Raw genomic sequence first — 24,550 nt, forward strand, 5'->3', positions numbered from 1 at the left:
AAGCTACCAGCATGAGTTTGACCAAACTGCGGGAGGCAGTGGAAGACAGGAGTGCCTGGCGTGCTCTGGTCCATGGGGTCACAAAGAGTCAGACACGACTAAACGACTAAACAACTAAACAACAACAACCCTTATACAGCAGTTAACAATACTGTCAGAGCTGCTTGAAGATCCTAGCTCACAGAGGATCACGCTAGCCAGCGGTCATTAAGTAAAAGTCTTTATTGAGTTACAGTTTCCATTCCCAAGCTGCTGCGTGCAACTCTACGTCTAATGGCTAGATCGGCGAAGCTCCGTCTGAGTCTCCGCCCCTTGTGCACCAACTTAATATCCTAGCCCTGCTCCACCTTTTCCGCCTGACTGCTCTCCTCTGGGTCCCTCTGCCCCCCGGGGTCTCTTCCTTCCGGGATTCTTCTGACGCCGACCCCCCGGAACTCCCTGTCTCCTTGCGCCGGGCTTTAGGACCTGGCTCCCTTTCCTGGCTGCCTACTGCGTCACTTTCCTGTGCATTTGAACTTGGCGCGCGCGCCCAACCTTCCACTTTCCGTCTGACCGTTTCTTCACTCCCCGATGGAGGTGTGGCCACTCCTGACTCGTGCCCTCCCCCCTGTTGCGAGCTGCCAGCGCTTGATCTCTGGCGCTCTTCCTCTTCCCTGCTCTCTGGCTGTGACGCTGGTCCCGATTTCCAACTGCTCTCCTCGGAGTCCCCTCTGGCCCTATCTTCCTGGGGTGTCCCCCTAGGCTCCCCCCTTGCCCTGACCACTGGTGCTCCTTTCTGTGAATCTTCTGACTCACTGGAAAGACTCGGAGATCTCGGGTCGTCGTCATCACTCATCTTTTCTTCTGCCTCCTCCCCCTCGCTCTCTGTTTCCTCCCTTGCCCTTGCCTCTGCTCCTGAACCCCTGACATCCATCCCCCCCTCGAAGCCCCCCGTTCCCCCCTCCCCTCCTTCCGGTGCGGGAACTGGGTGCTGCTGTGTCAGAGGGACGAACGTCGGATACAGTTCGCTTCCCGTGGCGGGCCTCCATCTGAAGTCTCCCGGTTCTGCCTCCCTGCTCTCGTCGGCGACGGTCACCTCCGCTTCCATCTCTGTGCCGCCGTGCTCGAAACCAGGGTCGTCCCCGAAAACGTCCATGTCCGTCTCTCCCTCACTTCCTCCTGGCGGCGTTGCTCGTCCTGGACCTTCCAGCCACTTCTTGCGCCACTGCTCCTCTGGTCTATCGTCCCACCAATATGAGGGTTCTGAGGCAGATCCCGAGGGTGACCCCTCCGGGGAACGGGCGTCTCGTATCGGGTCCTCGTCCGAGTCGAACCCCCGGAACGTGCTGGCAGAAAGCGTTGGCGTGAAAAGCCAGTCGTCGAAAAAGTCTGCTGGCATTGCTCTATGTGGGAAAAGGGCATGAAACTCGTCTTTGAGCAGAGGTTCGTCCAAGGCGTAGCCCGGCACCCAGCTGTTCGCACTGGCCGGGGTGCCCTCCTTGGCGAGAAGGTATTCTACCCCTTCTTCCCCCCATCTGGAGTCCAAAATCTCCGTGACTTCGTTGATGCGTTCCTTCTGTGCCACTCCCGCGCGCCCGGTTCCTTCTCTGAGCGGACTCGGTGCCGTTCCGGGTTCCTGAAACCTGTGCGGTGCCTTGTAGGGAGTGAGCACCGATCTGTGGAACACCGGATGCATTCTGGAACCCTCCGGAAGCGCCAGCCTGAAAGCCACCGGGTTGACCTGCTCTTCGACTTGGTAGGGCCCCAGTTGCTTATGCCCCAGCTTCTTCTTGGCCAACGACCTGGCCGGCACTGCGTGGGCTGCTAACCAGACCCAGTCTCCCACATGGATCTCTTCGCCAACCCTTCTGTGTTTGTCCGCTTGCACCTTGTATGCATGTTTGGCCAGCTCCAGGTGTCGCCGCAGCTGATCGTGGACCTCCTGCAACTCCGACGCGAACGCATCTGCTGTCTGCGGCTCCCCCTCCCCCATCCTTTCCAGTCCCGGGAAGGTTCTGGGGTGCCTCCCGTTGTTAGCGAAGAACGGCGTGACCCCCGTGGACACGTGCTTCGTGTTGTTGTAGGCAAACTCGGCGAGCGGCAGGTAATCCACCCACGTCGCAGGCTGTTGATTCGCATAACATCTCAGGTACTGCTGCATGATGGCATTGACCCGCTCCGCCTGCCCGTTGGTCTGCGGGTGTCTCGCCGACGCCAGGTTGATCTTGACGTTCAGGAAGCCCATCAGCTTCTGCCAGAAATTCGAGATGAACTGTCGCCCTCGGTCGGACAGAATAGACCGTGGCAGACCGTGAACCTTGAACACGTGGTCTATGAACAGTTTGGCGGTTTGCTCCGCCGTGGCCACCTTTGCACACGGAATGAAATGTGCCATCTTGGAGAACAAGTCCACCACCACCAGCACGGCCGTCTTGCCCCTCGAGCTGGGCAGATCCGTGACAAAGTCCAGGGCCACTCTCTCCCATGGTTCGACCGGAGTTTGCAGCGGTTCCAACAGTCCGGCCGGCGGTTTGTGCACCGGTTTGGCCCTCTGGCAGGTGTCACACCTCGCCACGTAGTCCGCGACCTCCCCTCTCATTCCGGGCCACCAGAAGTCCCTGGCGACTAATTCCACCGTCTTCTCCTTGCCAAAGTGCCCGGCAGTGGGCGCGTCGTGCAGCTGCTGCAGCACCTTGGCGCGAAGTTCGTTTCCCGGCACGTAGATGGCCCCTTTGCGAATGAGCAATCCATCTCTCAGCTGGAACTCGTCGGTCGCTGCCGTGCCCCTGTGCACCTCTGCCATCTTCGCTTGCGCGAAGGAGTCATCCTGCAACGCTCGCCGCACCGCCTCCAGGTCCACTGTTGCCGCAGCGCACGCCCACACTGTTGGTGTGAAGATGTGCATGGCGGCCTCTGGCTTGGCATCCTCCAGATATTGTGGCTTACGAGAGAGAGCGTCCGCCATGATGTTGGTGTCCCCCGGGACATACTCTATTCGGAAGTTGAAGTTCGCAAAGAACTCAGCCCAACGTATCTGCCTTTGGTTCAGGAACTGTGCCGTGCGCCAGTGCTCCAGATTCTTGTGGTCCGTGCAGACCTGCACCGTGTGCTTGGCGCCGATCAGGAAGTGTCTCCATGCTTTGAATGCTGCATGAATGGCCAGCAACTCCCTGTCCCAGATGGTGTAGTTCTGTTCGGACTTGCTGAGCTTCCTGGAGTAAAACGCTCCCGGCCGCCAAACCCCCTGCGGGTCTTTCTGCAGCAGGACTGCTCCCACGGCTCTGTCCGAGGCGTCTGTCTCGACCCTCATCGGCCTGCTGGGGTCGACATGCAGCAGCTGCTCTTCCGACGCGAAGAGACGCTTGAGTGCCTGAAAGGACTGCTCCGCCTGCTCTGTCCAGATGAACTTCTTTTTCTTGGAGCTAAGCGTGTCAGTGATGGCCGCTGTCTGCATAGCGAAGCCTTTGATAAACTTGCGATAGAAGTTCGCGAAGCCGACAAACCGTTGGACCTCCTTCCGGTTGCGTGGGCTCTTCCAGTCCAACACCGGTCGAACCTTGGCGCTGTCCATGGCGAGCCCCTTGTCAGACAACTTGTAGCCCAGAAAATCCACCTCCGTCACGTCGAATTGGCACTTCTCCAGCTTGGCGTAGAGCCTATGCTGCTGTAGCCTGCTTAGCACTTCTTTGACGTGTCTGTCATGCTCCTGCTGCGATTCCGAAAAGATCAGGATGTCATCTAAGAAACAGACGCACGCCTTGTAGAGGAGCCCTGCTAACACGTGATGCATGAACGCTTGAAAAACGTGGGAGCCATTTTGCAATCCAAAAGGCATAACTCTATATTCGTAGGTGTCCAGAGGCGTGAACATGGCCGTCTTCCACTCATCCCCTTCCCGCATGCGAATGAGGTTGTACGCCCCTCGCAGGTCTAACTTGGTGAACACGCTGCCCTTCCGTACCTTTGCGAGGAGGTCGTCGATTCGGGGCATGGGGAAGTCCGATGGCTTGGTCACACTGTTTAAGACGCGATAGTCCACCACAAGTCTTTTTTGGGGCGTGTCCCGCTTCTTAACAAAGAATACAGGACTGCCCCCCGCTGCCTTGGACTCCCGGATGAAACCGCGCTCCAAATTATGATCTATGAACTCTTTGAGTTCCTGCAGTTCGTCCTCAGACATGGAATACAGCTTCCCTTTAGGCAGCGCCGCCCCCGGCAGCAGGTCAATTTTGCAGTCATATGGTCTGTGGGGAGGTAGCCTGTCTGCCTCCTTCTCGCAGAAAACCTCCAAAAATTCTGCGTACTTGTGGGGAATCGCTTGCAGCGTGCCTAGCAGCAGCTGTGACTCCTCTTCCTCTCCTTCCTGCCGGGGAACGATGCAGTGTTCAGCACAAAAGGAAGAGCCGAAGGTCAGCTGCCTCTGGTACCAAGCCAGCGTTGGGCTGTGCTTGTCCAGCCAGCTCATGCCCAATACAATGGGCGTGTCCGATAGTTGAGTGACGTTGAAGCTGATGATTTCCTTGTGATTCCCAAGGCGCATCACCATTGGTGGCGTCTGCTTCACCACTTGCCCCCCTAGCAGCTCCCTGCCATCCACCGTGACCACCTGCAGGGGCAGCGTGGCCGGCAGCAACTGTATAGCGTGCCGGTCTACAAAGTCCTGCCCTATAAAGTCCGCATTGCTTCCCGAGTCAATGGTGAGCGGCACGTCCATGGTGATTCCATTGGGCAGCTGGAGCGATGCGGTGAGCCTCACTACTGGTTTGGGCGGGAGGGGGTCCATGGGCTGTGAAATTTCCGGGGACTTCTTCACTGACACGTCTGGCTGGGCCCCATTGCCTCTTCCTCCAGCCAGACATCGTCGTTTCCCTGCTGTGGTCCTCCTTGTTGCGTTGCTGCAGTTACCATTGCTGAGGCTGCAGTGTGCTTGTGGAGCCTCCGGGGACACTCTTTCGCCATATGCCCTGGATCCTCGCAGATGTAACACTTCCTGTTCCCTCTAGGAGGCTTCGCTTTCACTGTTGTCGGTGCTAGGGCTCTGGCTGCTGACTGAGCCCTTGCACTTCCAACCTCCATAGGTTCCACTCCTCCTCCTGGTGGATGCGTGGATTGCGCACGCGCTGCTTCTCTGGGAAGGAAGGAGGAGCCCCTGGCTGGTTCGCGCCCTCCACGCCCTTCGTCCCTGCTCCACGGACGTTCTTCCAGCCGCACCCCCACGGCTAGCGCCCTCTGAACGATCTCCTGCGTGGTCCGGGGTCTCTCCCCCCTCGCAATTTCATCTTTAACAGAGCCGTGCAATCCCTCCCAAAACAGGTCTCTTACAGGAGCCGAATCCCTGTCCCATTCCAGAGCACTGACCAAAGCGAAAAAGCGGGCATGATACTGCCTTACGCTGGCCCTCCCTTGTTTCAGTCCATGTATCTGCTGCCGAGCAAGATCCACGTCAATGCTTGATAAGAAACACCCATCCATCGCTTTAATAAAGGCATCCGCATTTTGGAGCGCCGGATCCTTATCCCTCCACAAATTGCGCAGCCATGCTTTAGCTTCCCCATGCAAATGGGACATGATGAACCCCACCTTCTCTTGCTCATCTCTAAAGTCTTTTTCCAGCAGTTGCAGTGCACACATTACATCTGCTCTAAAGTTGGGGTACTGCTGCAGGTTCCCATCGAAGTGAGAGACCAGACCGCCTGTTCGTCTCGCCAACCCAATTCCCTCCTGTTTGGGTGTCAGTTGCCCGTGCTTCGTAAGCATGTCCAACCTGACCTGGAGATCCCTGCAGGCGGCAGCTGCCTCCTCCTCTCTCTTCCTGGATGCGAGAGCCTCGGCATTCAGTTGTGACACTGCTTTTCTGAGTTCCTCTATCTGCTGCTCAGCCGTCATGTTGTCTGCCGTTCGTGAGCTAGCTAGTGGGCACCTGCTTCTCTCCTCTCCTCGAGGCTGTAGATGCCCACAATTCGGAGACGGAGCTTACTGTCAGAGCTGCTTGAAGATCCTAGCTCACAGAGGATCACGCTAGCCAGCGGTCATTAAGTAAAAGTCTTTATTGAGTTACAGTTTCCATTCCCAAGCTGCTGCGTGCAACTCTACGTCTAATGGCTAGATCGGCGAAGCTCCGTCTGAGTCTCCGCCCCTTGTGCACCAACTTAATATCCTAGCCCTGCTCCACCTTTTCCGCCTGACTGCTCTCCTCTGGGTCCCTCTGCCCCCCGGGGTCTCTTCCTTCCGGGATTCTTCTGACGCCGACCCCCCGGAACTCCCTGTCTCCTTGCGCCGGGCTTTAGGACCTGGCTCCCTTTCCTGGCTGCCTACTGCGTCACTTTCCTGTGCATTTGAACTTGGCGCGCGCGCCCAACCTTCCACTTTCCGTCTGACCGTTTCTTCGCTCCCCGATGGAGGTGTGGCCACTCCTGACTCGTGCCCTCCCCCCTGTTGCGAGCTGCCAGCGCTTGATCTCTGGCGCTCTTCCTCTTCCCTGCTCTCTGGCTGTGACGCTGGTCCCGATTTCCAACTGCTCTCCTCGGAGTCCCCTCTGGCCCTATCTTCCTGGGGTGTCCCCCTAGGCTCCCCCCTTGCCCTGACCACTGGTGCTCCTTTCTGTGAATCTTCTGACTCACTGGAAAGACTCGGAGATCTCGGGTCGTCGTCATCACTCATCTTTTCTTCTGCCTCCTCCCCCTCGCTCTCTGTTTCCTCCCTTGCCCTTGCCTCTGCTCCTGAACCCCTGACAAATACATATGTTGAAGACACACTTCTTTATCCTGGCCTTTGACACTTGCTATATATTTTAGGCGCCACTGTGTCCTCTTGACTGTAATATGCTTTAACTGCTTTTCATATTGCAGTTTCCAGTTGTTGCAACACATCCTGGGACCGCTGAATGACGAGTGGATAAGGAATATAATAAAATGACAGTAAACATCCCGTATCTGCCTTGCTTCACCCAAAGACACCTCATTAATCCACAAAGAGGTCAATCCTAAATACAAAGAGCTGGCATAAACCAAGCCGGCATAAATTAAGCCATTGTGAAGTATGCCAGATCCAAACTCGGTTCAAGAGTAGGGATGCTGCTGGCTGAGCAAACCTAAGCCTGGCAGAGGGAAAACAAGCCTTTAAATAAAGCTTGAGTGACACCATCCTTTGGCCAGCTAATTTGTTCCCAGGTCTTGTGACCATGCTGAACAGGCTTAGGATCCAGCCCAAATCTCCCTCCCTCTGTCCTATGGCCACCATGCCTCTGAAACATCCCTTTTCCCAGGACTTGCACTGAAGTAAGATCCACCAAGTCTGGCTCAGGCTGCTAGATCCTGGCTGAGACACGTTGCAGAAGATACACCAACATATCTCTGGCTGAGCCAGGATGAGGGAATTAAGCCAGCATAGCCCAGCTGAGGTGGGAACCTTCCAGCTCTATCAGTTCAGAACCACCTCACTCAGCACAGTGGATCTTCCTTTAGGATTCTCTCCCTAACCATTAAGTCCCATTGCTTAAAAAGGAATTCTTTCAGCCAAGGAGTTAAGTTCATTTCTCTTATTGTACAAAAGTCTCACTGCATGTGGAAAAGTAATATCTATGGGGAAAACATATTTCAAATAAGTAACTGAATAAGTACTTTTCAAGTCTATTCTCGTCTTATCGGTGTGGAGAAACAATTGTCAATTTCTTGTCACTTCACATTAGTTACATTTTAGTAACATGTTATTTATTTACTTCCAACCTCTTTGCAACCGTAATCCTTTTCAAAGCACTTAATAATTTTATAACCACATAGGCAAGTGCTTTGGAGCATTTTCTGCAGATAGTTTAATTCCAAAACAGTTAAATCACCTGGAAGAAGAAAGAGGGAAATGCCAGATTTATCTGAAAAGCAGCCCAGTGGCAGATGTCCCCCTCCCTCCATATGTTTAGTATGAGAAGTTGTGTGGTGGGAAGAACAGAAAAAAGTTCAAGAGATAAAAACAATGACTCCTGATACTAAGACGTATCAATTGATTTCCCATCAGAGGTGTCCTGGAACGCTCAAAGAGCCTGACACCTTTTTTTCCCCTTAATGAGTTCAGAAGTGGTCTATCTAGAGTGACTAAGACATTATAAAGACACACGAAACAAACTGAGATTCTGAGCACGTCTGGCTGTCTCTAGGAATCCTGACATGTTCCTTCCAGCCCAGTTAGGTTCAAAATTGGAGGATAAACAAGGTTTTAAGCAATGGTCCTTTACTACATGTGGGAGCCTGCTGTCATGTCAAATCAAAATCGTGATTTTAAATAGCAGAGGTACCTTTCATTTGGAACATGCTGGATTTCTGACATTCAGTAAAGAGCTTTTTATTTCGGTAGGCATTTTAAGGATGTTTTACGGTTAATTTGAACGGATTTTATTTTTGGTAACCTTACTGCACACCTGCTTAGGCTACGGTTTTAAGTGGTGTACAAATTGTTGAAATCGGTAGACGTGCAATCTCTTTGCGTTAGCAAATGTCATCAATAGTATTAGTTTCACTACACTGTTTAAATTTGGGGTTCCATTAAGACATCAGCCAATCCAGACAGCTAGCCTGGCATCTGCATTCCATTCACTCAACCAGTGTTCCCCACAAAGAGGCACTTACACAATACTTGAGTGCTAAATGAATGGATCATGCATACTGAAAATGGAGAGAATGAATGAATTATGTACTCTAATGAATACGTGCTGAAGGATTTTCTTGCAATGGAAGAGTTATACATTTCTTAAAGACTAGAAAAAGATTGTTCAGAAAAGGGTGTGTGTGTGTAAGGAGAAATACATAAATTTTCTTTTTAGTACTGCCTATCTGTTATAGCTCACCCGTCACACAGATTTGAACCGCTAATCTTCCGATCAGCAAGCCCAAGAGGCTCAGTGGTTTAGACCACAGCACCACCCACATCCCAATACAGTGGTACCTCGGGTTAAGAACTTGATTCATTCTGGAGGTCTGTTGTTAACCTGAAACTGTTCTTAACCTGGAGCAGCACTTTAGCTAATGGGGCCTACTGCTGCCGCTGCACGATTTCTATTCTCATCCTGAAGCAAAGTTCTTAACCCGAGGGAATATTTCTGGGTTAGCAGAGTCTGTAACCTGAAGCGTATGTAACCTGAGGTACCACTGTAGCTTGTTCACTGTTTCCTTGAGTCATTGATATACAGTGGTACCTCAGGTTAAGAACTTAATTCGTTCTGGAGGTCTGTTCTTAACCTGAAACAGTTCTTAACCTGAAGTACCACTTCAGCTAATGGGGCCTCCTGCTGCTGCTGCACCGCCGGAGCATGATTTCTGTTCTCATCCTGAAGCAAAGTTCTTAACCCGAGGTACTATTTCTGGGTTAGTGGAGTCTGTAACCTGAAGCGTCTGTAACCCGAGGTACCACTGTATATATTAAGACATTGTGTTAATGTAGCAATCTCTCTGCTGTTCTCCCTTTGGTAGACTTCTGAAATGACTCTCAGATAGCTAGACTATGTTGCCATGATGGTGATGACCTATAATGAACATACAGGGCCTGGGTACCTGAAGAGGAATCTTCTTCTGCCGGAGTTATCTGATCTTTACAATATTCTTAAATAAGAACATAAGAAGAACTAGCTGGACCAGGCCAGGGGCCCATCCAGTCCAGCATCAATCTCACAGTAGCCAACCAGATGCCTGTGGGAAACCCACAAGCAGGATTTGTGGCTTCCAGCAACTAGTATTCAGAAGTATTACTACCTCCAACTGTAGAGGCAGAGCATAGACATCATAGCTAGTAGCCATCAATAGCACTCTCCTCCATGAATTTGACCAATCCTCTTTTAAAACCATCTAGCTTGGTGGTCAGGGACGTGGGTGGCTCAGTGGGTTAAACCACTGCTTGCTGATCAGAAGGTCGGCGGTTCGAATCCCCGTGACGGGGTGAGCTCCCGTTGCTCGGTCCCTGCTCCTGCCAACCTAGCAGTTTGAAAGCACGTCAAAGTGCAAGTAGATAAATAGGTACCGCTCCAGCGGGAAGGTAAACGGCATTTCCGTGTACTGCTCTGGTTTGCCAGAAGCGGCTTAGTCATGCTGGCCACATGATATGGAAGCTGTATGCCGGCTCCCTCGGCCAATAAAGTGAGATGAGTGCCACAACCCCAGAGTCGGTCACGACTGGACCTAATGGTCAGGGGTCCCTTTACCTTTACCTAGCTTGGTGGTCATCACTGCCTCCTGTGGGAGCGAGCTCCATAGTTTAATTATTTCAGAGGCCAATCACATTCTGCTGCAAACCTCACTTCCTGAAGTTAGGCAGGGGGTGATTGGACAAACGTTCTCTCAATTCTGGTGGCCATCATCATAATAATAATAATAATAATAATAATAATAATAATAATTTTTATTTGTACCCCGCCCATCTGGCTGGGTTTCCCCAGCCACTCTGGGCGGCTTCCAACAAAGATTAAAAATACATTAAAATGTCACACATAAAAAACTTCCCTGAACAGGGCTGCCTTCAGATGTCTTCTAAATGTCAGGTAGTAGTTCATCTCTTTTACATCTAATGGGATGGCGTTCCACAGGGCGAGCGCCACTACCAAGAAGGCCCTCTGCCTGGTTCCCTGTAGCTTTGCTTCTCACAATGTGAAACATTAAACATGGAGTGGTTCTCTTGGCACTAAATCTGAGTTCTTTCCTATTAGATGTGGAGCTGGCCTTGGACATAGTCTGGAAACTCCAACTAGTGTAGAAGGCAACAGCTACACTGCTGATGGGAGCAGACAGTTGACAGTATGTGACACCTTTGCTAAGACATCTGTGCTGGCAGATGTCTCCTGGAACAGGTTCAAGGCTCGTGTTAATATACAAAGCTCTGAACAACATGACTGTATGATACTTTGAAGATCACCTGAGTCCTTACATCCCTTATATCCATGAGAGAAGAACTGTGGTTTGTTGTTTTCTCATTTGTTGCAGAGGTCCAATTGGCTTCAGCTAGAAGTCGACCATTGCGTGTTGCCAAGTCCGTGCTGTGGAATACAGTTCCACCAGAGATTCGGCAGTACTGACTTTCAGGCATCTCTTGAACTTTTTATGACAACAGGGCTATTTTGTATTGCTTTTATGTTGTTCAGTGCTTTGCCATACTTGTCTATATTGTTGTATGCTGCCATGTTTTATGAGTTGGCAGGTGATAAACACACGCGCAGAGACACATACAATCAGCAAGCGAAGAATCCTTTTAGTTGGCCAGGCCTTATTACTGAGCAAATTACTGCAGTAGTTTTGATGGATGTTGGTCAGGGGTGTTAAATCAGGTCTGACAGATTTTTATTGTACATTGCTGGTTTGGCAGTAATGCACTCTATTCTGTTGTATCTTCTTGTTCTACGTCAGCCACACTAGGAGTTTTTAATTGAAGGGTGGGATATGAACAATATAAAGTTATTACTGTTAAGTAAATAAAATGTGAAATGCTACAATGCAAAATGGCAGGTATCAAAGTGAAGGCTTCACAATGGTGAATACGGAATAATCAGGAAGCCAAATCAATATCAAGTCATTATCTGTTGTATTTGGGCAAGGCAGCACAATTGGGCAATACTTGCCTTTTGCTTTGACAGTGTTTTGCATCCTGAGAAATGCTTTGAGTTTTATGAATGTCCTCAGGACACGAGGATGAGTAAGCCCATTTTTCAGAGTTGCACTGAAATAGCAATTCTTTCTAGGGTTACATAACCGTGTAATATTCTTCAAGGCAATTCAATATCTTTAACGTTTTTCAAATATTTGCTGTGGCTTAACAGCATGATTTCTCCCTCCCTGTCCCTGGCGTTTGTGTATGAATGCTTCCAAGCTGTCAGATAATACTGCTCAATATTACAAACTTCAGTATAGAATGCATATAAAAATATTTTAAACATAAGTGATTGAAAACTTCTTACACCTTCCAGTGGTTTATTAATCCAGTAAAACTTTTGTCACATCCCTCCACCCTAATTAACTTTCCCTAATTAATTTTAATATAAGTGTGCATAACTACACTTACTTGCATTTGTCCTTGGTTTCTGAGGCCTCTTCCTTGCTTCCTTTTAACTTCCTCCCAGAATCTCAATTCAGATTTTATGTTCCTTGTGGCAAGTGCCTATGGTGGAGTGTTGTGGGGTTCTGTTTAACTTGCCTCTCTGTATATTGCAGTGTATATTACTTAACATACACATTTGCCATCTTCCTCCATCCCTGTGGGGAATTGAATGAAAGAGGCAGGTTTTTGTTTTTTTTTAAAAAAGCTATCTTCCTCATTACATCCAGTTATAGCAAATAAACTAGTCAAAATAAAAAAATTCCTTCCTGTAGCACCTTAAAGACCAACTAAGTTAGTTCTTGGTATAAGCTTTCGTGTGCATGCACACTTCTTCAGATACAGTGTGCATGCACACGAAAGCTTATACCAAGAACTAACTTAGTTGGTCTTTAAGGTGCTACAGGAAGGAATTTTTTTATTTTGACTATGGCAGACCAACACGGCTACCTATCTGTAACTGCAAATAAACTAGTCTAAGCCTGTTTTTAAATGGAACATTCATGCCTTAATAGCTCCCACTAGGAAAGTTTTCCTTCAAAGTTTTGGGCCACCTCAACAGAAAATGCTCAGTTTGGTCCCTGGAGGTATCTTATTTCTTGGTTCCAAGCACAGCAGATCTGCATAGGTAGGGTGTTTTCCATGGTGATCAGTGTCAGATATGCTGAATTATGACAGATGTACCTGTTAGACATTTAGGGCTTCTCCCATAAATCAACTAGCTTAGGCTACATCTGTTGTTGTTGTTTTGTACAAGGTTGCTTACAGATGTCTACGTAAGGCCATATAAAATTTACTCTATCATAAATAAAAATACCTTCATGTTTGATGAAAGATAATGTCCTTGTTGAACCAAAAACATGATGGGATTTTTGTTGCTGTTGTTTTGCTTCTGAGCCCTTTTCAACTATTGATGAGCTGCAAAACTAATGGCATTAACATAGTTTAAAGCATCACCTGTGTTTTCCAGTTGTCTGGGACTGAAACTGGGATATTGTGCTCTGGTACCAATGAAAACTATAAAGTGATGCTGTCAGATGCACCTCCATGGGGACTCAGGTTCTATAAATGAAAGGCTGCCACAAAGAATGGTGTCTCCCAGGCTACCCGAACTTTTGAAGGCGGTGGAAATACCCCCAGTTGAAATTAAACAGAAGTTTCTCACCACAAACATCTAATAACAATTACAGTGGCACCTCAGGTTACATACGCTTCAGGTTACATACGCTTCAGGTTACAGACTCCGCTAACCCAGAAATAGTGCTTCAGGTTAAGAACTTTGCTTCAGGATGAGAACAGAAATCGCGCGGTGGCGGCGCAGTGGCAGCGGCAGGCCCCATTAGCTAAAGTGGTGCTTCAGGTTAAGAACAGTGGAACGAATTAAGTACTTAACCTGAGGTACCACTATATTCTTACTCAGACACAATGGACTTGACTTCATGTTTAAAAGTGAAAATAGATTACAGGTCTAAGAACTTTTTAAAAATTCTGATCAGTCTTCAGTAGATAAGATGGATCATTTAAACGAGCAATAATTTTTAAGGGAATAAATCTGAATACTCATTCAATTAACTTTTACAGCTCAAACTTTACAGCAGCCGAGGAGAACCGATGGCACTCCCGATGTTGCAAAACTACAACTCCCATCAGCCCCAGAAAGCATGGCCTATGGCTGCAGCTGTAGCTCACCAACATCTCTGGAGGGCCGTTAGTTCTCCACTCCTGCTTGAAAGCATTGTTAGTGTTATGTACTGAGGTTCTCACCCTGGGCCAGCAGAGGGATACTGTAGATAGTTATGCAAATAAGGGATAGATCGAAAGTGATGTTCAGTGATTGGATAGTTTTAGAAAATTGTTACAGTTACGTTGTACTGGAGCTCTATATAAGCAGGCTGACTGAACCCTTCAGTTCAGTTCTGTTCTGGCCTGTGAATAAACAAGAGCTGTTTGAAGAATCGCTGTGTCGTCTGATATGTTCACCCACAACTTAACAGTTGGTTAGCCAGATTGTATTTCAGTATATATATTGAAAATGACAAAATTAAACATTTTTCAACCTGGTCCTTTCACATCTGAAGGCTGTAACAGTGAAACTGGTTGGAGGGGAAATGTAACCTGAATAGGCTTTATAAAACATAATTTTCAAACAACCCAGATTCTGCGGTACTGATGTTTAGAAGAGAAAGCTACAGGGGAGAAACACTAGCTATTAATTAAATATATATATATATATAATAATTGGGACAATACAATATCCGTATAACCCTAGAGGGGTTGTCTTAAAAAATAAAAAATAAAACTAGGTCAGTTCAATATAGCCTAAATAGAAAGCAGCATATGGAAGTGCAGGGAGCATCAAGGCCTCTGGAATAATGAGTGCATCCTTATGGAAGACCCAATGGAGTTAAATAAAAATATATTTCCCCCCTAGCAACAAAAGAAATTAAAGTAAAAGTGGCATGCTTGCATAACTAATATTGGCAATGAGCTGAGATGCATGAGTAATTAAAAAAAATAAATGCCTAGCCCTGGGTGCAGACACATGCATGTTTCCCATCCCAAAAAGCTCCATCCCTGTTTATTACATATTTAACACTGTTTCTCACTTTACAATGCAGCCAGATATTTCTCATGGGCGTTTGTCCCCCAAACAATCCAGAGACATATGCTAGGCAACTGCTCATTGATTGGTTCTCCGTGAAATGTATTGACTGCCCATTGAGAGTCACATGCATTTCCCTTCACAGGTGAGTGGTTCTACCACACCAAATACCAATGGAATTTCTCCTGAAAGCTGGTCTCCTGCTTCCACTCAGAGAGGTAACTAATTACATTTCCTAGCTAAATGGTATATATGTAGTAAGGAAAGCCAATGTGTTTCTCAGATTGTTAGATAATTTAAGGAGTTGTGTTCAACAGTTAATGGTTAACGTATCAATTTGTGCAATATTTCACGGTATTGCACATTTAGCGGAAGGCTGCAAAACAAAATTGTGCCCCATGCTGTCCTTTGAACTTTGAAAAGAATGAGGTAGGTAAGCCACAGAAAATTGTATAATAGGCCAAAAGGTGCATATGCCTTTTGGTAACCAGGGTAAGTATCCAGGAACATCCACCTACTTTTGAAATTGACTCGCACCACCAACCCCCCCCCCCAAAGGGATCAAAGGCACAAAAGTCCACTTCTACCATCCTCTTCTGTCCGCGTCTCTGGATCCATCTCATTACATATCCAAAACTGTGATCCATGTCCTGCAAATCAAGAGTTGAACTTGGTGTGCAATCCTGGTGTGTTGGGAAAATATCAAAACATAGGTTTTTTATTATTTTTAACGTATTTTTTATTACAAATTTCTTGGTTTACAAAAGTATGTGCAATGTCTATTTTTCCAAGTTACCGTACATTTTCTACAGATCACTTTCATTTGTTGAGACAATAGTGTTACATTAGGAAGAAAAGGGGGAGAGGTGGAGGGGGCCGTGGTGATTGGGGTGTAGTTGGTTGTTGATGTTTATATTTTACTTAATGTATGTGTGGGGTTTTAAACCAGGAAGTACCGTAGTTTACCGTGTACAAGACGATGGGTTGCCGCTGCGAGCAGGAGATTGCCATCTTAGATTGGGTGGGTGATTGGTAGGTGCAGCAAGGACTGCTGACAATTGGCTGCTGCTGTGGCAATTGGGAGGTGATTGGCGGCTGATGGCGGCGAGCGGGCAGACGAATGTAGGCTTCGTGACACGTGCAATTGGCAGAGTCAGTCAGGTGGTTGAGCGATTTTTGGCAATTCCCCCCCCAAAAAAAAAAATAGGTGTCGTCTTATACACGGGGTATAAAGTACGGTACAGTGGTACTTCTAGATGCGAACGGGATCCGTTCCGGAGCCCAGTTCACATCTAGAAGCAAACATAACCAGCGATGGCACACCTGCGCACGCACGCGTTGCTTTTTGCCGCTTCTGCGCATGACGTCATTTTGAGCGTCTGCGCATGCGCAAGCGCGAAACCCGGAAGTAACACGCTCCATTACTTCTGGGTTGTCGCAGAGTGCAACTTGAACGTGCTCATCCCAAAGCACATTCAACTCGAGGTATGACTGTAATTGGATAGACCACAGTGGAAGCAGCATACCAAACTATGAATCATTTGGCACTTTGTGAGAACCAATCACTCTGCTACCATGTTTCCAAGTTCCTTTCCCCTCACCTCTCTCTCACCACCCCAAGCTTTTAAATACAAACACCCTCCTTGCAATAGGTTTCCAGAGGTTTTCTCCTAAATTTAGACACCACTCTTCCCCCACAGTAAATGCATATCCTAGGCATGAAAAAGATGTCAAATTCCCCCCCCCCTTTTATCCCATTAACAAAAAAGACAAGCTTCGTGTATGTAGAAGACGAGCATTATCAAAGGAGATTCTTTTCATTCTTTAAAAAACACCATAATTGTCGTCCAAGGGTAGACAACTGTTTGAAAGCCTATCATTACTAATAAGCTTCGCTGACATCAGAAGTTGGAGAGAAGAGGCAAATCCAAGACAAACAACGCTTGCAGGTAGAGTCAACCAAACCAACTGATTTGCCCACCACCTGGTTATAAGGCCCATCAGTTTCGCCTTGCAATTTGCTTAGCTATTAACAATAAAGACACTACTCAATTGCCCACTCATATTCAGGTGGTGGTCATGTTTGTCACGGCTAAAAATTGGCCGGTTTCTTTAATGCTAAAAGAACTAAGTCAGCATGAGTCGGCGACCTACAATGACTCATGCAACCTTTCACCTAATTGTACCTGTGTATATATATATAGAGTGGTCAATGCTGGTGTGGTGGTGGGTTGGTTGGAGAAAGCTGGTAGTGTGGGACGCGGGTGGCGATGTGGGTTAAACCACAGAGCCTAGGACTTGCCGATCAGAAGGTCGGCGGTTCGAATCCCCGCGACAGAGTGAGCTCCCGTTGCTCGGTCCCTGCTCCTGCCAACCTAGCAGTTCGAAAGCACATCAAAGTGCAAGTAGATAAATAGGTACCGCTCCGGCGGGAAGGTAAACGGCATTTCCGTGCGCTGCTCTGGTTCGCCAGAAGGGGCTTAGTCCTGCTGGCCACATGACCCAGAAGCTGTACGCCGGCTCCCTCGGCCAGTAAAGCGAAATGAGCGCCGCAACCCCAGAGTCGGTCACGACTGGACCTAATGGTCAGGGGTCTCTTTACCTTTACCTATATACAGTGGTCAATGTTGGTGTGGTGGTGGGTTGGTTGGAGAAAGCTGGTAGTGTTGATGTGTGTACAGTTGGTCATTCGTTTTGCAGATAAAGACTTTTAAGAATAAAAGCAGAAAATACTCTGCAAGGACGCTCTTCTCGTGGACTCTTTTAGGCTGACAAGGGTCCGAGGACCAGGCTGAGGAGACAAAGGAAGCCAGGACTTTTTCCTTTTCCAACACTGACAGTGTTTGTATTTGAAGCTTTTTCAGCACTTTATGCTTTCAGTATTTTACACATTAAAACTGTATCTAAAGATGCATGCAGAACAGCACTCTTGTTGAATTTCCGTTCAGCTGCACACATATTAACCTGTGCTAACCTCTCAGAACGTTGTGGTTGGCTTATTTTTGTAAAAAGTTGAGTCTGAGCTGTACTTCCACATACTCATATTTGTAATGCCGCATGCCAAAAATAAGACCTTTGAAACAGGAATGAAGTAGCTTCTGCTAAAATACCGCACACCACCCCAATCTCCCCAACAATGTGAGATTCCAGGGGTTGCAAGATGTGCTTTGCCCAGGGTCTGCTTTCTTTTGGAAACAGCAGAGACTGTGGTGTCTTCATGAAATATGGCTTATTTACACATATCTACAACCTGAGTGTAGATGGAGAGGTTCTGCACCATCACTTTCCACAAGGTTTCTGTTCTTCTCGTGCCTAAAAGCCATGTATCTCTCGTTTCCCCAGCTTCCTTCTGTCGGCTCACACCACACTGTTCCTAAGCTTTCATCGTCTCTGCGTTTTCGAACTGGCGTGTAACAAGACTTTAGCTGGCACTACTCGGAGGTCCACAAAGACTGAGCGGAAGGCTGAAGAGAATCCCAGGTCAGTGATCTCATACCATCCATCTGCTCCTGAAGAGCGATGATGTGGTGGAGCATAAGCAAGTCTAATCAGGCATCTAATGAACCCTTTTATTTGGGTAAACTCAGATGGTAACTGACCCAACATAATGTGGTGAACTTCATGGGTAATCAGGGACGAGCCCAAGTCTTCCGAAAGACCAGCCAGCGCAACATCCTTTGCCAACTCCATTCTTTGACTACCCATGTCCTTGCTTCTCTTTAGAGAACAATGCAGCTGGCATGGGTATGGGGGCGGTCATAATCAGATCCGGCACTTCAAAATTTACCACTGCCGAGGAGACCTCTATTAGCTTCAGAGGGTTTGGCTGTTTCATAACTTTTTATTTTCATCATTTTGAATTGTAAACCGCTTGGATATACCTTGGAAAAAAGGCAGGATGTAAACACAATTTAAAAAATTATATATTTGAATAAAGAGATGTAGCAAGAATGGAAAAAAATCAGTAGCACCTGTATGAGAATGTGCAAGCAATACAGGTAAGCAGACAGGAAATCTGGGTCCTACCCTCCAAATGTGTATTTTAGGTATTTTTGCATCATATTCCTCTAACAAATACAAATTTTGTCTCTCAAACACTTAAAAACCCCATATATAGCATAAAAGAGCACGTAGCTTTCTATAAACATAATTATGGTTTTTTTAAAAAAAAACACTTCACCGGAGTCCAGATCCCTTTAAACTTTGCATTTTTATTACAATCTGCCCACTCCTCCAGGAAACAAACAGTGAACCTTTGTGACTTTTCTTTCATGGAAAAAAAGTTAAGTGACCCAGAGGAGGTGCTATGTTATATCAATGCCAAAAGAGGAAAAAAACAGGTTTAAAACAGAAGGGCATCCAAAACTGGGGAAGGAGAAGGGGGGAGGAATACAAGTATATTAGAAAAAGATACAAGTTAAAAAAATCTAATTTCTGCTACTCTTTCAACAATTTTCACAGCCAAAGGAGGAATTCAATACAAAAATGCATTTACAAGGTCATCTTCTGGAATAAAATCCACTTTATAAAGACACTTCATGATGTGCATTTTAGAGTTCTGATCATTGTGACAGTATTTGTTGTAAGGGGGAAATATAATTTGTTCTCTTTTCACTATTCATGGAAAGTAATTAAAACACTTAATACTGTGGCTTCAATACCATTTCACTGAAGATACCAGCTGAAAGGATTTCATGTTCAGTGAAGAACTATGTGCCTTGAAACCATTCCTATGAAATATGTGTGTTTCAGATGGAAACAGCAAATTTCACATCTGAGTAAAAGGGGAGAAAAAGAGCATGCAGGAAGAAACTGAATAGTGGAAGTCTGCCAGAGTCACATTTCCAGAAATGTGTACTAAAACTGCCCTAGTGCATTGGTTTAAATCTAATCTAATCAATTATGTGATCCTGCTACTATGAATGACTCAAGAGATTTATGGTGTCGAAAGGGAAGAGTTTATAAGCAAACAGAAGAGGCCATAGGCCCAAGTTTGCATTTGAGGTTCCTAATACCCACAAGCCCTGCTTTCCTTCCTTCCTATGTACTTTGCTGCTCAAGCATCTATAGCACCAGACAGATAGAAAGTAGCTGCAACAGTGATAATCACTCTCCAGTAAACAATCACATTGCTTAGTAGGTATGGAAGAAGCAGACCTGATGTCCCTGGAAAGAACTATCAACAGACTCATTCTGGCTGCTAGGCTGTAAGATGAGAGAGAATAAGTGTTCTCAAAGTGCCTGCAGGCTATGCTTGGAAATTCAAGCAAGAGCTCGTAACATTTAAGAACACCTGTACTGCATAAATGTCCCTGCATTAAGTAAAACGTATTGCCAAGTGACAATATTCATGCTATAGATCCCAACATACCCGGAAGAGTTCTATAACCTGACCATCGTATGAAAGATTCCTGCTAGAAGCTCGCATTGGCAGCTCTGTATGATGGAAAACTATGGCTGGGGTTGGGGGAGAGAACTCTTGTTTCAGAGGGGCAAGAAAACACCATTATTATTTTTTTACATTTTCTTTTCAGATTTTATTTGAAATCTAATTCAAGTTGTCAAAGCTACAAAAAAAGGGGGGGAGGGGTAAAACAATTGTGTGTGGGTGGGGTTTTTTCCTAACTCACAACATTCTAAAACAAAATATCACTACTGCCAGCAGATCAGTTACACACATTTCAGATGAAGTTTCTAAACACAAAATCTCATTCTGGGAAGTAGCCACAATGAAGGTATTTTGTACAATATAAAACAATGACAGGTCTACCGATGCAGTTACTCATGAGTATACACGTGCATTCACAAAAAAAAAAAATTAGGAATGCTTTTTTTGTTTTGTGTGGTTTTTTTTTAAACAGACTCTTCAGGCACAAAAACAAAACCGCATTTCCAGTAAGTGACAGCATCATAAAAATTAAGAGTTTGTCAGTGTTTGCTCTTCTTTGACTTCTTGTGGGATCTGTGTGGAGAGCGGGATTGAGATCTGGATTTTTTTCCTGACTTTTTAGGTGACCTGGATCGCGACCTCCTTGATCTTTTGGGTGTCCTTGAGCCAGACGGCGACCTAAAAATAAATTGTATTAATGTCAATAGATTGTTTATTTGGCTTCTGCCTGCCAAGATCAACCCCATTCTTAGAGTAGTTCAGAACTGGATCTGATGCACTCTTCCCCAAACAGATTAATTCTATCCTTTAACATGTATGTATAAAAGTGGACAAGAAAATACTACCTGTACCTTTTTACTGCATATGTGTCACCCAAGAATTTTGTAACGCCACAGTATTACACAAAGATAACTGTTCCTATTTATTTATTCAAGGGATGATTCCAGGTTCAGACGACAGGCCAAGCCAAATGATGGCTTAGCTGCTGAGTCACACTGACCAAAAATGGATTTCCAGAAATGAACGTTACCTTTTAGCTTTTTTACTGGCATCTCTGGGAGAATCCTTGTGAGATGACCTGGAGCGCGAGCTTTCTTTGTGGGATCTTTCAGATCGCTCCGAGCGTTCCGATTTTGGCGACGGTGATTTTGCTCGCCTGCTTCCACAGCTGCGGGATGGGCTGGGTGATGTGCTGTGTCGCCTTTTCCTTTTTCAAAAAAAAGAGAGAAATTATGAGCACCTATACAAAGATGCCCATCACCTCACCAAATATATTAAAGCAGTTTGACATTGCTTTCAGAACATTAAATGCATAAATATTCAAAATCTCTTTATGCACATTTCCAGAGCAATAGGAGTTACAGCGGCAATCAGGCTGCCCATCAAAACTGCATGGTTAAATAAAACTTGGGACTTAATTATACCGCCTTAAAAAAACACAACTGCAACTGATTGTCCGAAAACCTATGGTAAAATTTATTTCAGATGCTTATCAGTAATGATTAATATTTGAATTAATCAGCAGTGACTTCAAGCCCTGCTGGGATTGAATACACTCCAGTTCCCAGTACTGAATGGCATTGTATTCAAGATTTGCTTTTGGCAGGGATAAGCTTTACTCTAGTGTTCCTGATTGGCAACTTGAAGGTGTAGCTGATCCAGCAGGGTCTGAAGTCTGTGCCAAACAGCATTTAAAGCCTTCCTGATTATTCCTTTGCAGCCACACCTTTAGCTGCCCTACACCTGACATCATACAGGTTGGGTGTGCATGGCTTGTGGGGAAACAACCTTGCAGGTTAAATTAGGCCACGTGCTGGGCCAAAATAGGCCCACAGCCTACTGATTCCCCACCAATGCTTTAAGCTATAGCCTTGTTCTTCAGATATTGTAACTTGTGTGCACCCTTGTTTGCCGTTTTATCCTGACATGCTTAACATTTAAAAAAGCAACCATTGCTTTAAATGTTCCTTTTAAAGTGGCTGTATATATTTATCATCACTGTTATCAGTTGACTGGATGATAATTTTCTTCTAAATGCCAAGATCCTTGATTGTGAAATTGCAGGGTAAACAATGGCAAGGTGGCAGAAGCAATACTGTCTTCATACACACACACAAACGTGATAACTCACATCCCACTGAAAGTATTTTTCCAATTCAGACACTCAAATTTAGGTGACCAGAAAAACAATTCAAAAACAGAGTGGCCCCCAAAGTTTCTGCTCTGCTGGTGCAAGAGACTTCTGCTTGCGGAATGTAACTTCCCTTCCTTTCCCCTGCAGCCCACCCCCTCAAAATTGGCTCTGAAGGGTTGGAGGAGCCCCTGGAGCAAATTTGGGGAGCATGCAGGGGAAGAAGGGGAAAACTCGTTGCATTCTATCTAGCCGCCTTAAGTTATATACCTGTCTTTTCTTGTTGGTGTACATTCTTCTTTCTCTTTCTTCTCTTTTGATCTGGATTCAGATTTCTCTTTGTCCTTCTTGTCTCTTTCCCTTTCCCTCTCCAGCTCCTTTTCTTTCTCCTAGATTAAAAGTAATTGGGCACTTCAGAGAATTCAGAATTTATCATACAGCAAGATGTATATGTTAATTCATTTTAAGCCCTACAAAACAGAGCCAAAGCTTGACATTGAGGGAACAAGAAACAGTCTAAAGCAGCTTCCTATGACTCCACATTAGATCACTGATCCATTTAGCTGAATGCTGTCTATCTACCCTGACTGGCAATGATTCTCCTGTGTTTCAGAGAAATGACATTCCCACCGCTACCTAGATACATAAGAGAACGAACCCGGGATCTTCTGTATATCCTCTACTACTAACCAACAGTCATTGCCATACAGTCAAACATTAAAATCAAGTAGCCACTTTTAAAACAAGTTTGGAAACATCTTTGTCTTCTTAATCACATTCTTTCGGATTCTCAAACATCTTTATCTCAAAGCTACAAAACCTTTGGCATTTAACTTCTAAAAAAATATATCGAGCTAAATGTGCCCATTATATGTGGCAATGTGATCACTAAGCGTAGTAACCTTAAAATTGAGGTTTTGATGCTAAATCGCTTTAAAAATACAGTAACAACAAATATCATGAAGTTATTGCAGGACAGTAAATACCAAGCTATTTATTATTTTGTCTAGTTTACACAAGTCTATCACTTTAATATGCTTAAAAAGGTAATAAAGCCTTGTGTCAATTTCTGTATGCTCATATTCAATTTTAAATGCAGCCCTACCACAAAGCACCTATCACCCACAGAAATGACTTTAGATATCATGCACTTATACAGATCAAATAATCTATCTGGATAAGTCTAAAACACTAAACAGGCAAACTATTAACTGCTCCAAAAACTATTCTTATTTAAGATTGCCAAGTGTAACGTGAGGCCAGTACCATTCAATGGGTTGGATCCAGACTGCAAGTGGATTTGAGCCTGAGATGCGCTGCTGCTTGTGCATATCATGCTAAGCAATAACTTAGAATTATACTCAAAACAGGTTCCAGTAATATGAATAGAAATCTGTATCTAAACTAAATTAAAAAATCCAGAACAGTAGCACTACTTACCCTCTGGAGCAGTTTGTCACGGTAGTGTTCGACCTGTTCTGAAAAACTCTGGCCTGGCTTCTTGGGTCTTTTTCCAGATTCCAACTCATCTTGAAACTTCATTACCTTCAGCTGCGAAAATACACATGCAACTAGAGTTACTTGCAAGTTTGGCAAAGTTACAACATACACATTTGGATTAGGCTTTTTATTTACTTCGTTTTGGCCCTAGGGTACATGGTTTAGATACATTCACATAAATTTCTCCTCAGTGGCGAGTTCTCAAAACAATTAATTGGTGCAATTACGATAGTAAAATACATGTAAAGCTGGCATGTATTTTAATATGTACCTTTAGTTTATAATAAAATTTAAACTGACTTTATGTTTTGATCCTTTAAAGCTTTGACCATTTTAATGTATATTTTATATTCTTTGTACATCACTTAGAAGTTTTATTTATCATTAATCAATATACAAATTCCGTTTAATAAATAAATAAATAAAATCCCACCACACGCCTCAGATTATCAGTGAGGCTGAAAGACTCTGGAGTTGGTCTCTTCATCAGGTTCGATAAAAGGAAAATTATGACTTGGCATTACATGAATAAGCCTTGGGTTTGGAAATTCTCCTCCACAGTCATGACAAGATCTGAAATTCTTGCTTTTATTTAACCAATTGCAGTTTAGCATTATCCCGGGACAAACTGCTGTTAGCTTTTACCACTGAAACAAGCCAAATTAGGAACACAGGAAGCGACCTTATATCAAGTCAGTCCACTGGTCATCTAACTTAGTACTGTCTACACTGGCAGGTAGTGGGTCTCATTTAAGATTATGCCTGAACCCTAAACCACAGGTAAACCTGAACTGTGATTAATTGAAAGCAACCACACAGGAGGGGCTCATTCACATAACGCTTAACAATGGTTAAGCATTACATCTCAACACAACTGCTAAATCTC

General features: G+C 45.6%; 2 protein-coding genes across 8 annotated transcripts in view; one reads left to right on the forward strand and one right to left on the reverse strand.

The window, feature by feature from the left end:
• LOC308585040 (uncharacterized protein) overlaps positions 1-18,804 on the forward strand; it is a gene marked incomplete at its 5' end in the record, with an annotated part of 39,679 nt that extends 20,875 nt beyond the window's left edge. The window contains 3 exons of one of the 3 annotated variants that reach the window (XM_081190536.1): positions 14,790-14,862; positions 16,497-16,593; positions 17,987-18,804. The remainder of the gene's footprint in view (positions 1-14,789; positions 14,863-16,496; positions 16,594-17,986) is intronic. The other 2 variants (XM_081190535.1, XM_081190534.1) reach the window with 2 other exon arrangements.
• Positions 18,805-18,835: 31 nt separating this feature from the next.
• U2SURP (U2 snRNP associated SURP domain containing) overlaps positions 18,836-24,550 on the reverse strand; it is a 35,929-nt gene continuing 30,214 nt past the window's right edge. For all 5 annotated transcript variants that reach the window (XM_081190083.1, XM_081190086.1, XM_081190085.1 and 2 more), the window contains 4 exons: positions 23,605-23,715; positions 22,435-22,553; positions 21,064-21,240; positions 18,836-20,711 (listed from right to left, as the gene is read on the reverse strand). In XM_081190083.1, coding sequence (XP_081046209.1) covers positions 20,573-20,711; positions 21,064-21,240; positions 22,435-22,553; positions 23,605-23,715 — 546 coding nt within the window. In that variant the 3' untranslated portion in view covers positions 18,836-20,572. The remainder of the gene's footprint in view (positions 20,712-21,063; positions 21,241-22,434; positions 22,554-23,604; positions 23,716-24,550) is intronic.

The sequence above is a fragment of the Podarcis bocagei genome (genome assembly GCF_964188305.1).
Source record: "Podarcis bocagei genome assembly, chromosome: 4".
Lineage (NCBI taxonomy): Eukaryota > Metazoa > Chordata > Lepidosauria > Squamata > Lacertidae > Podarcis > Podarcis bocagei.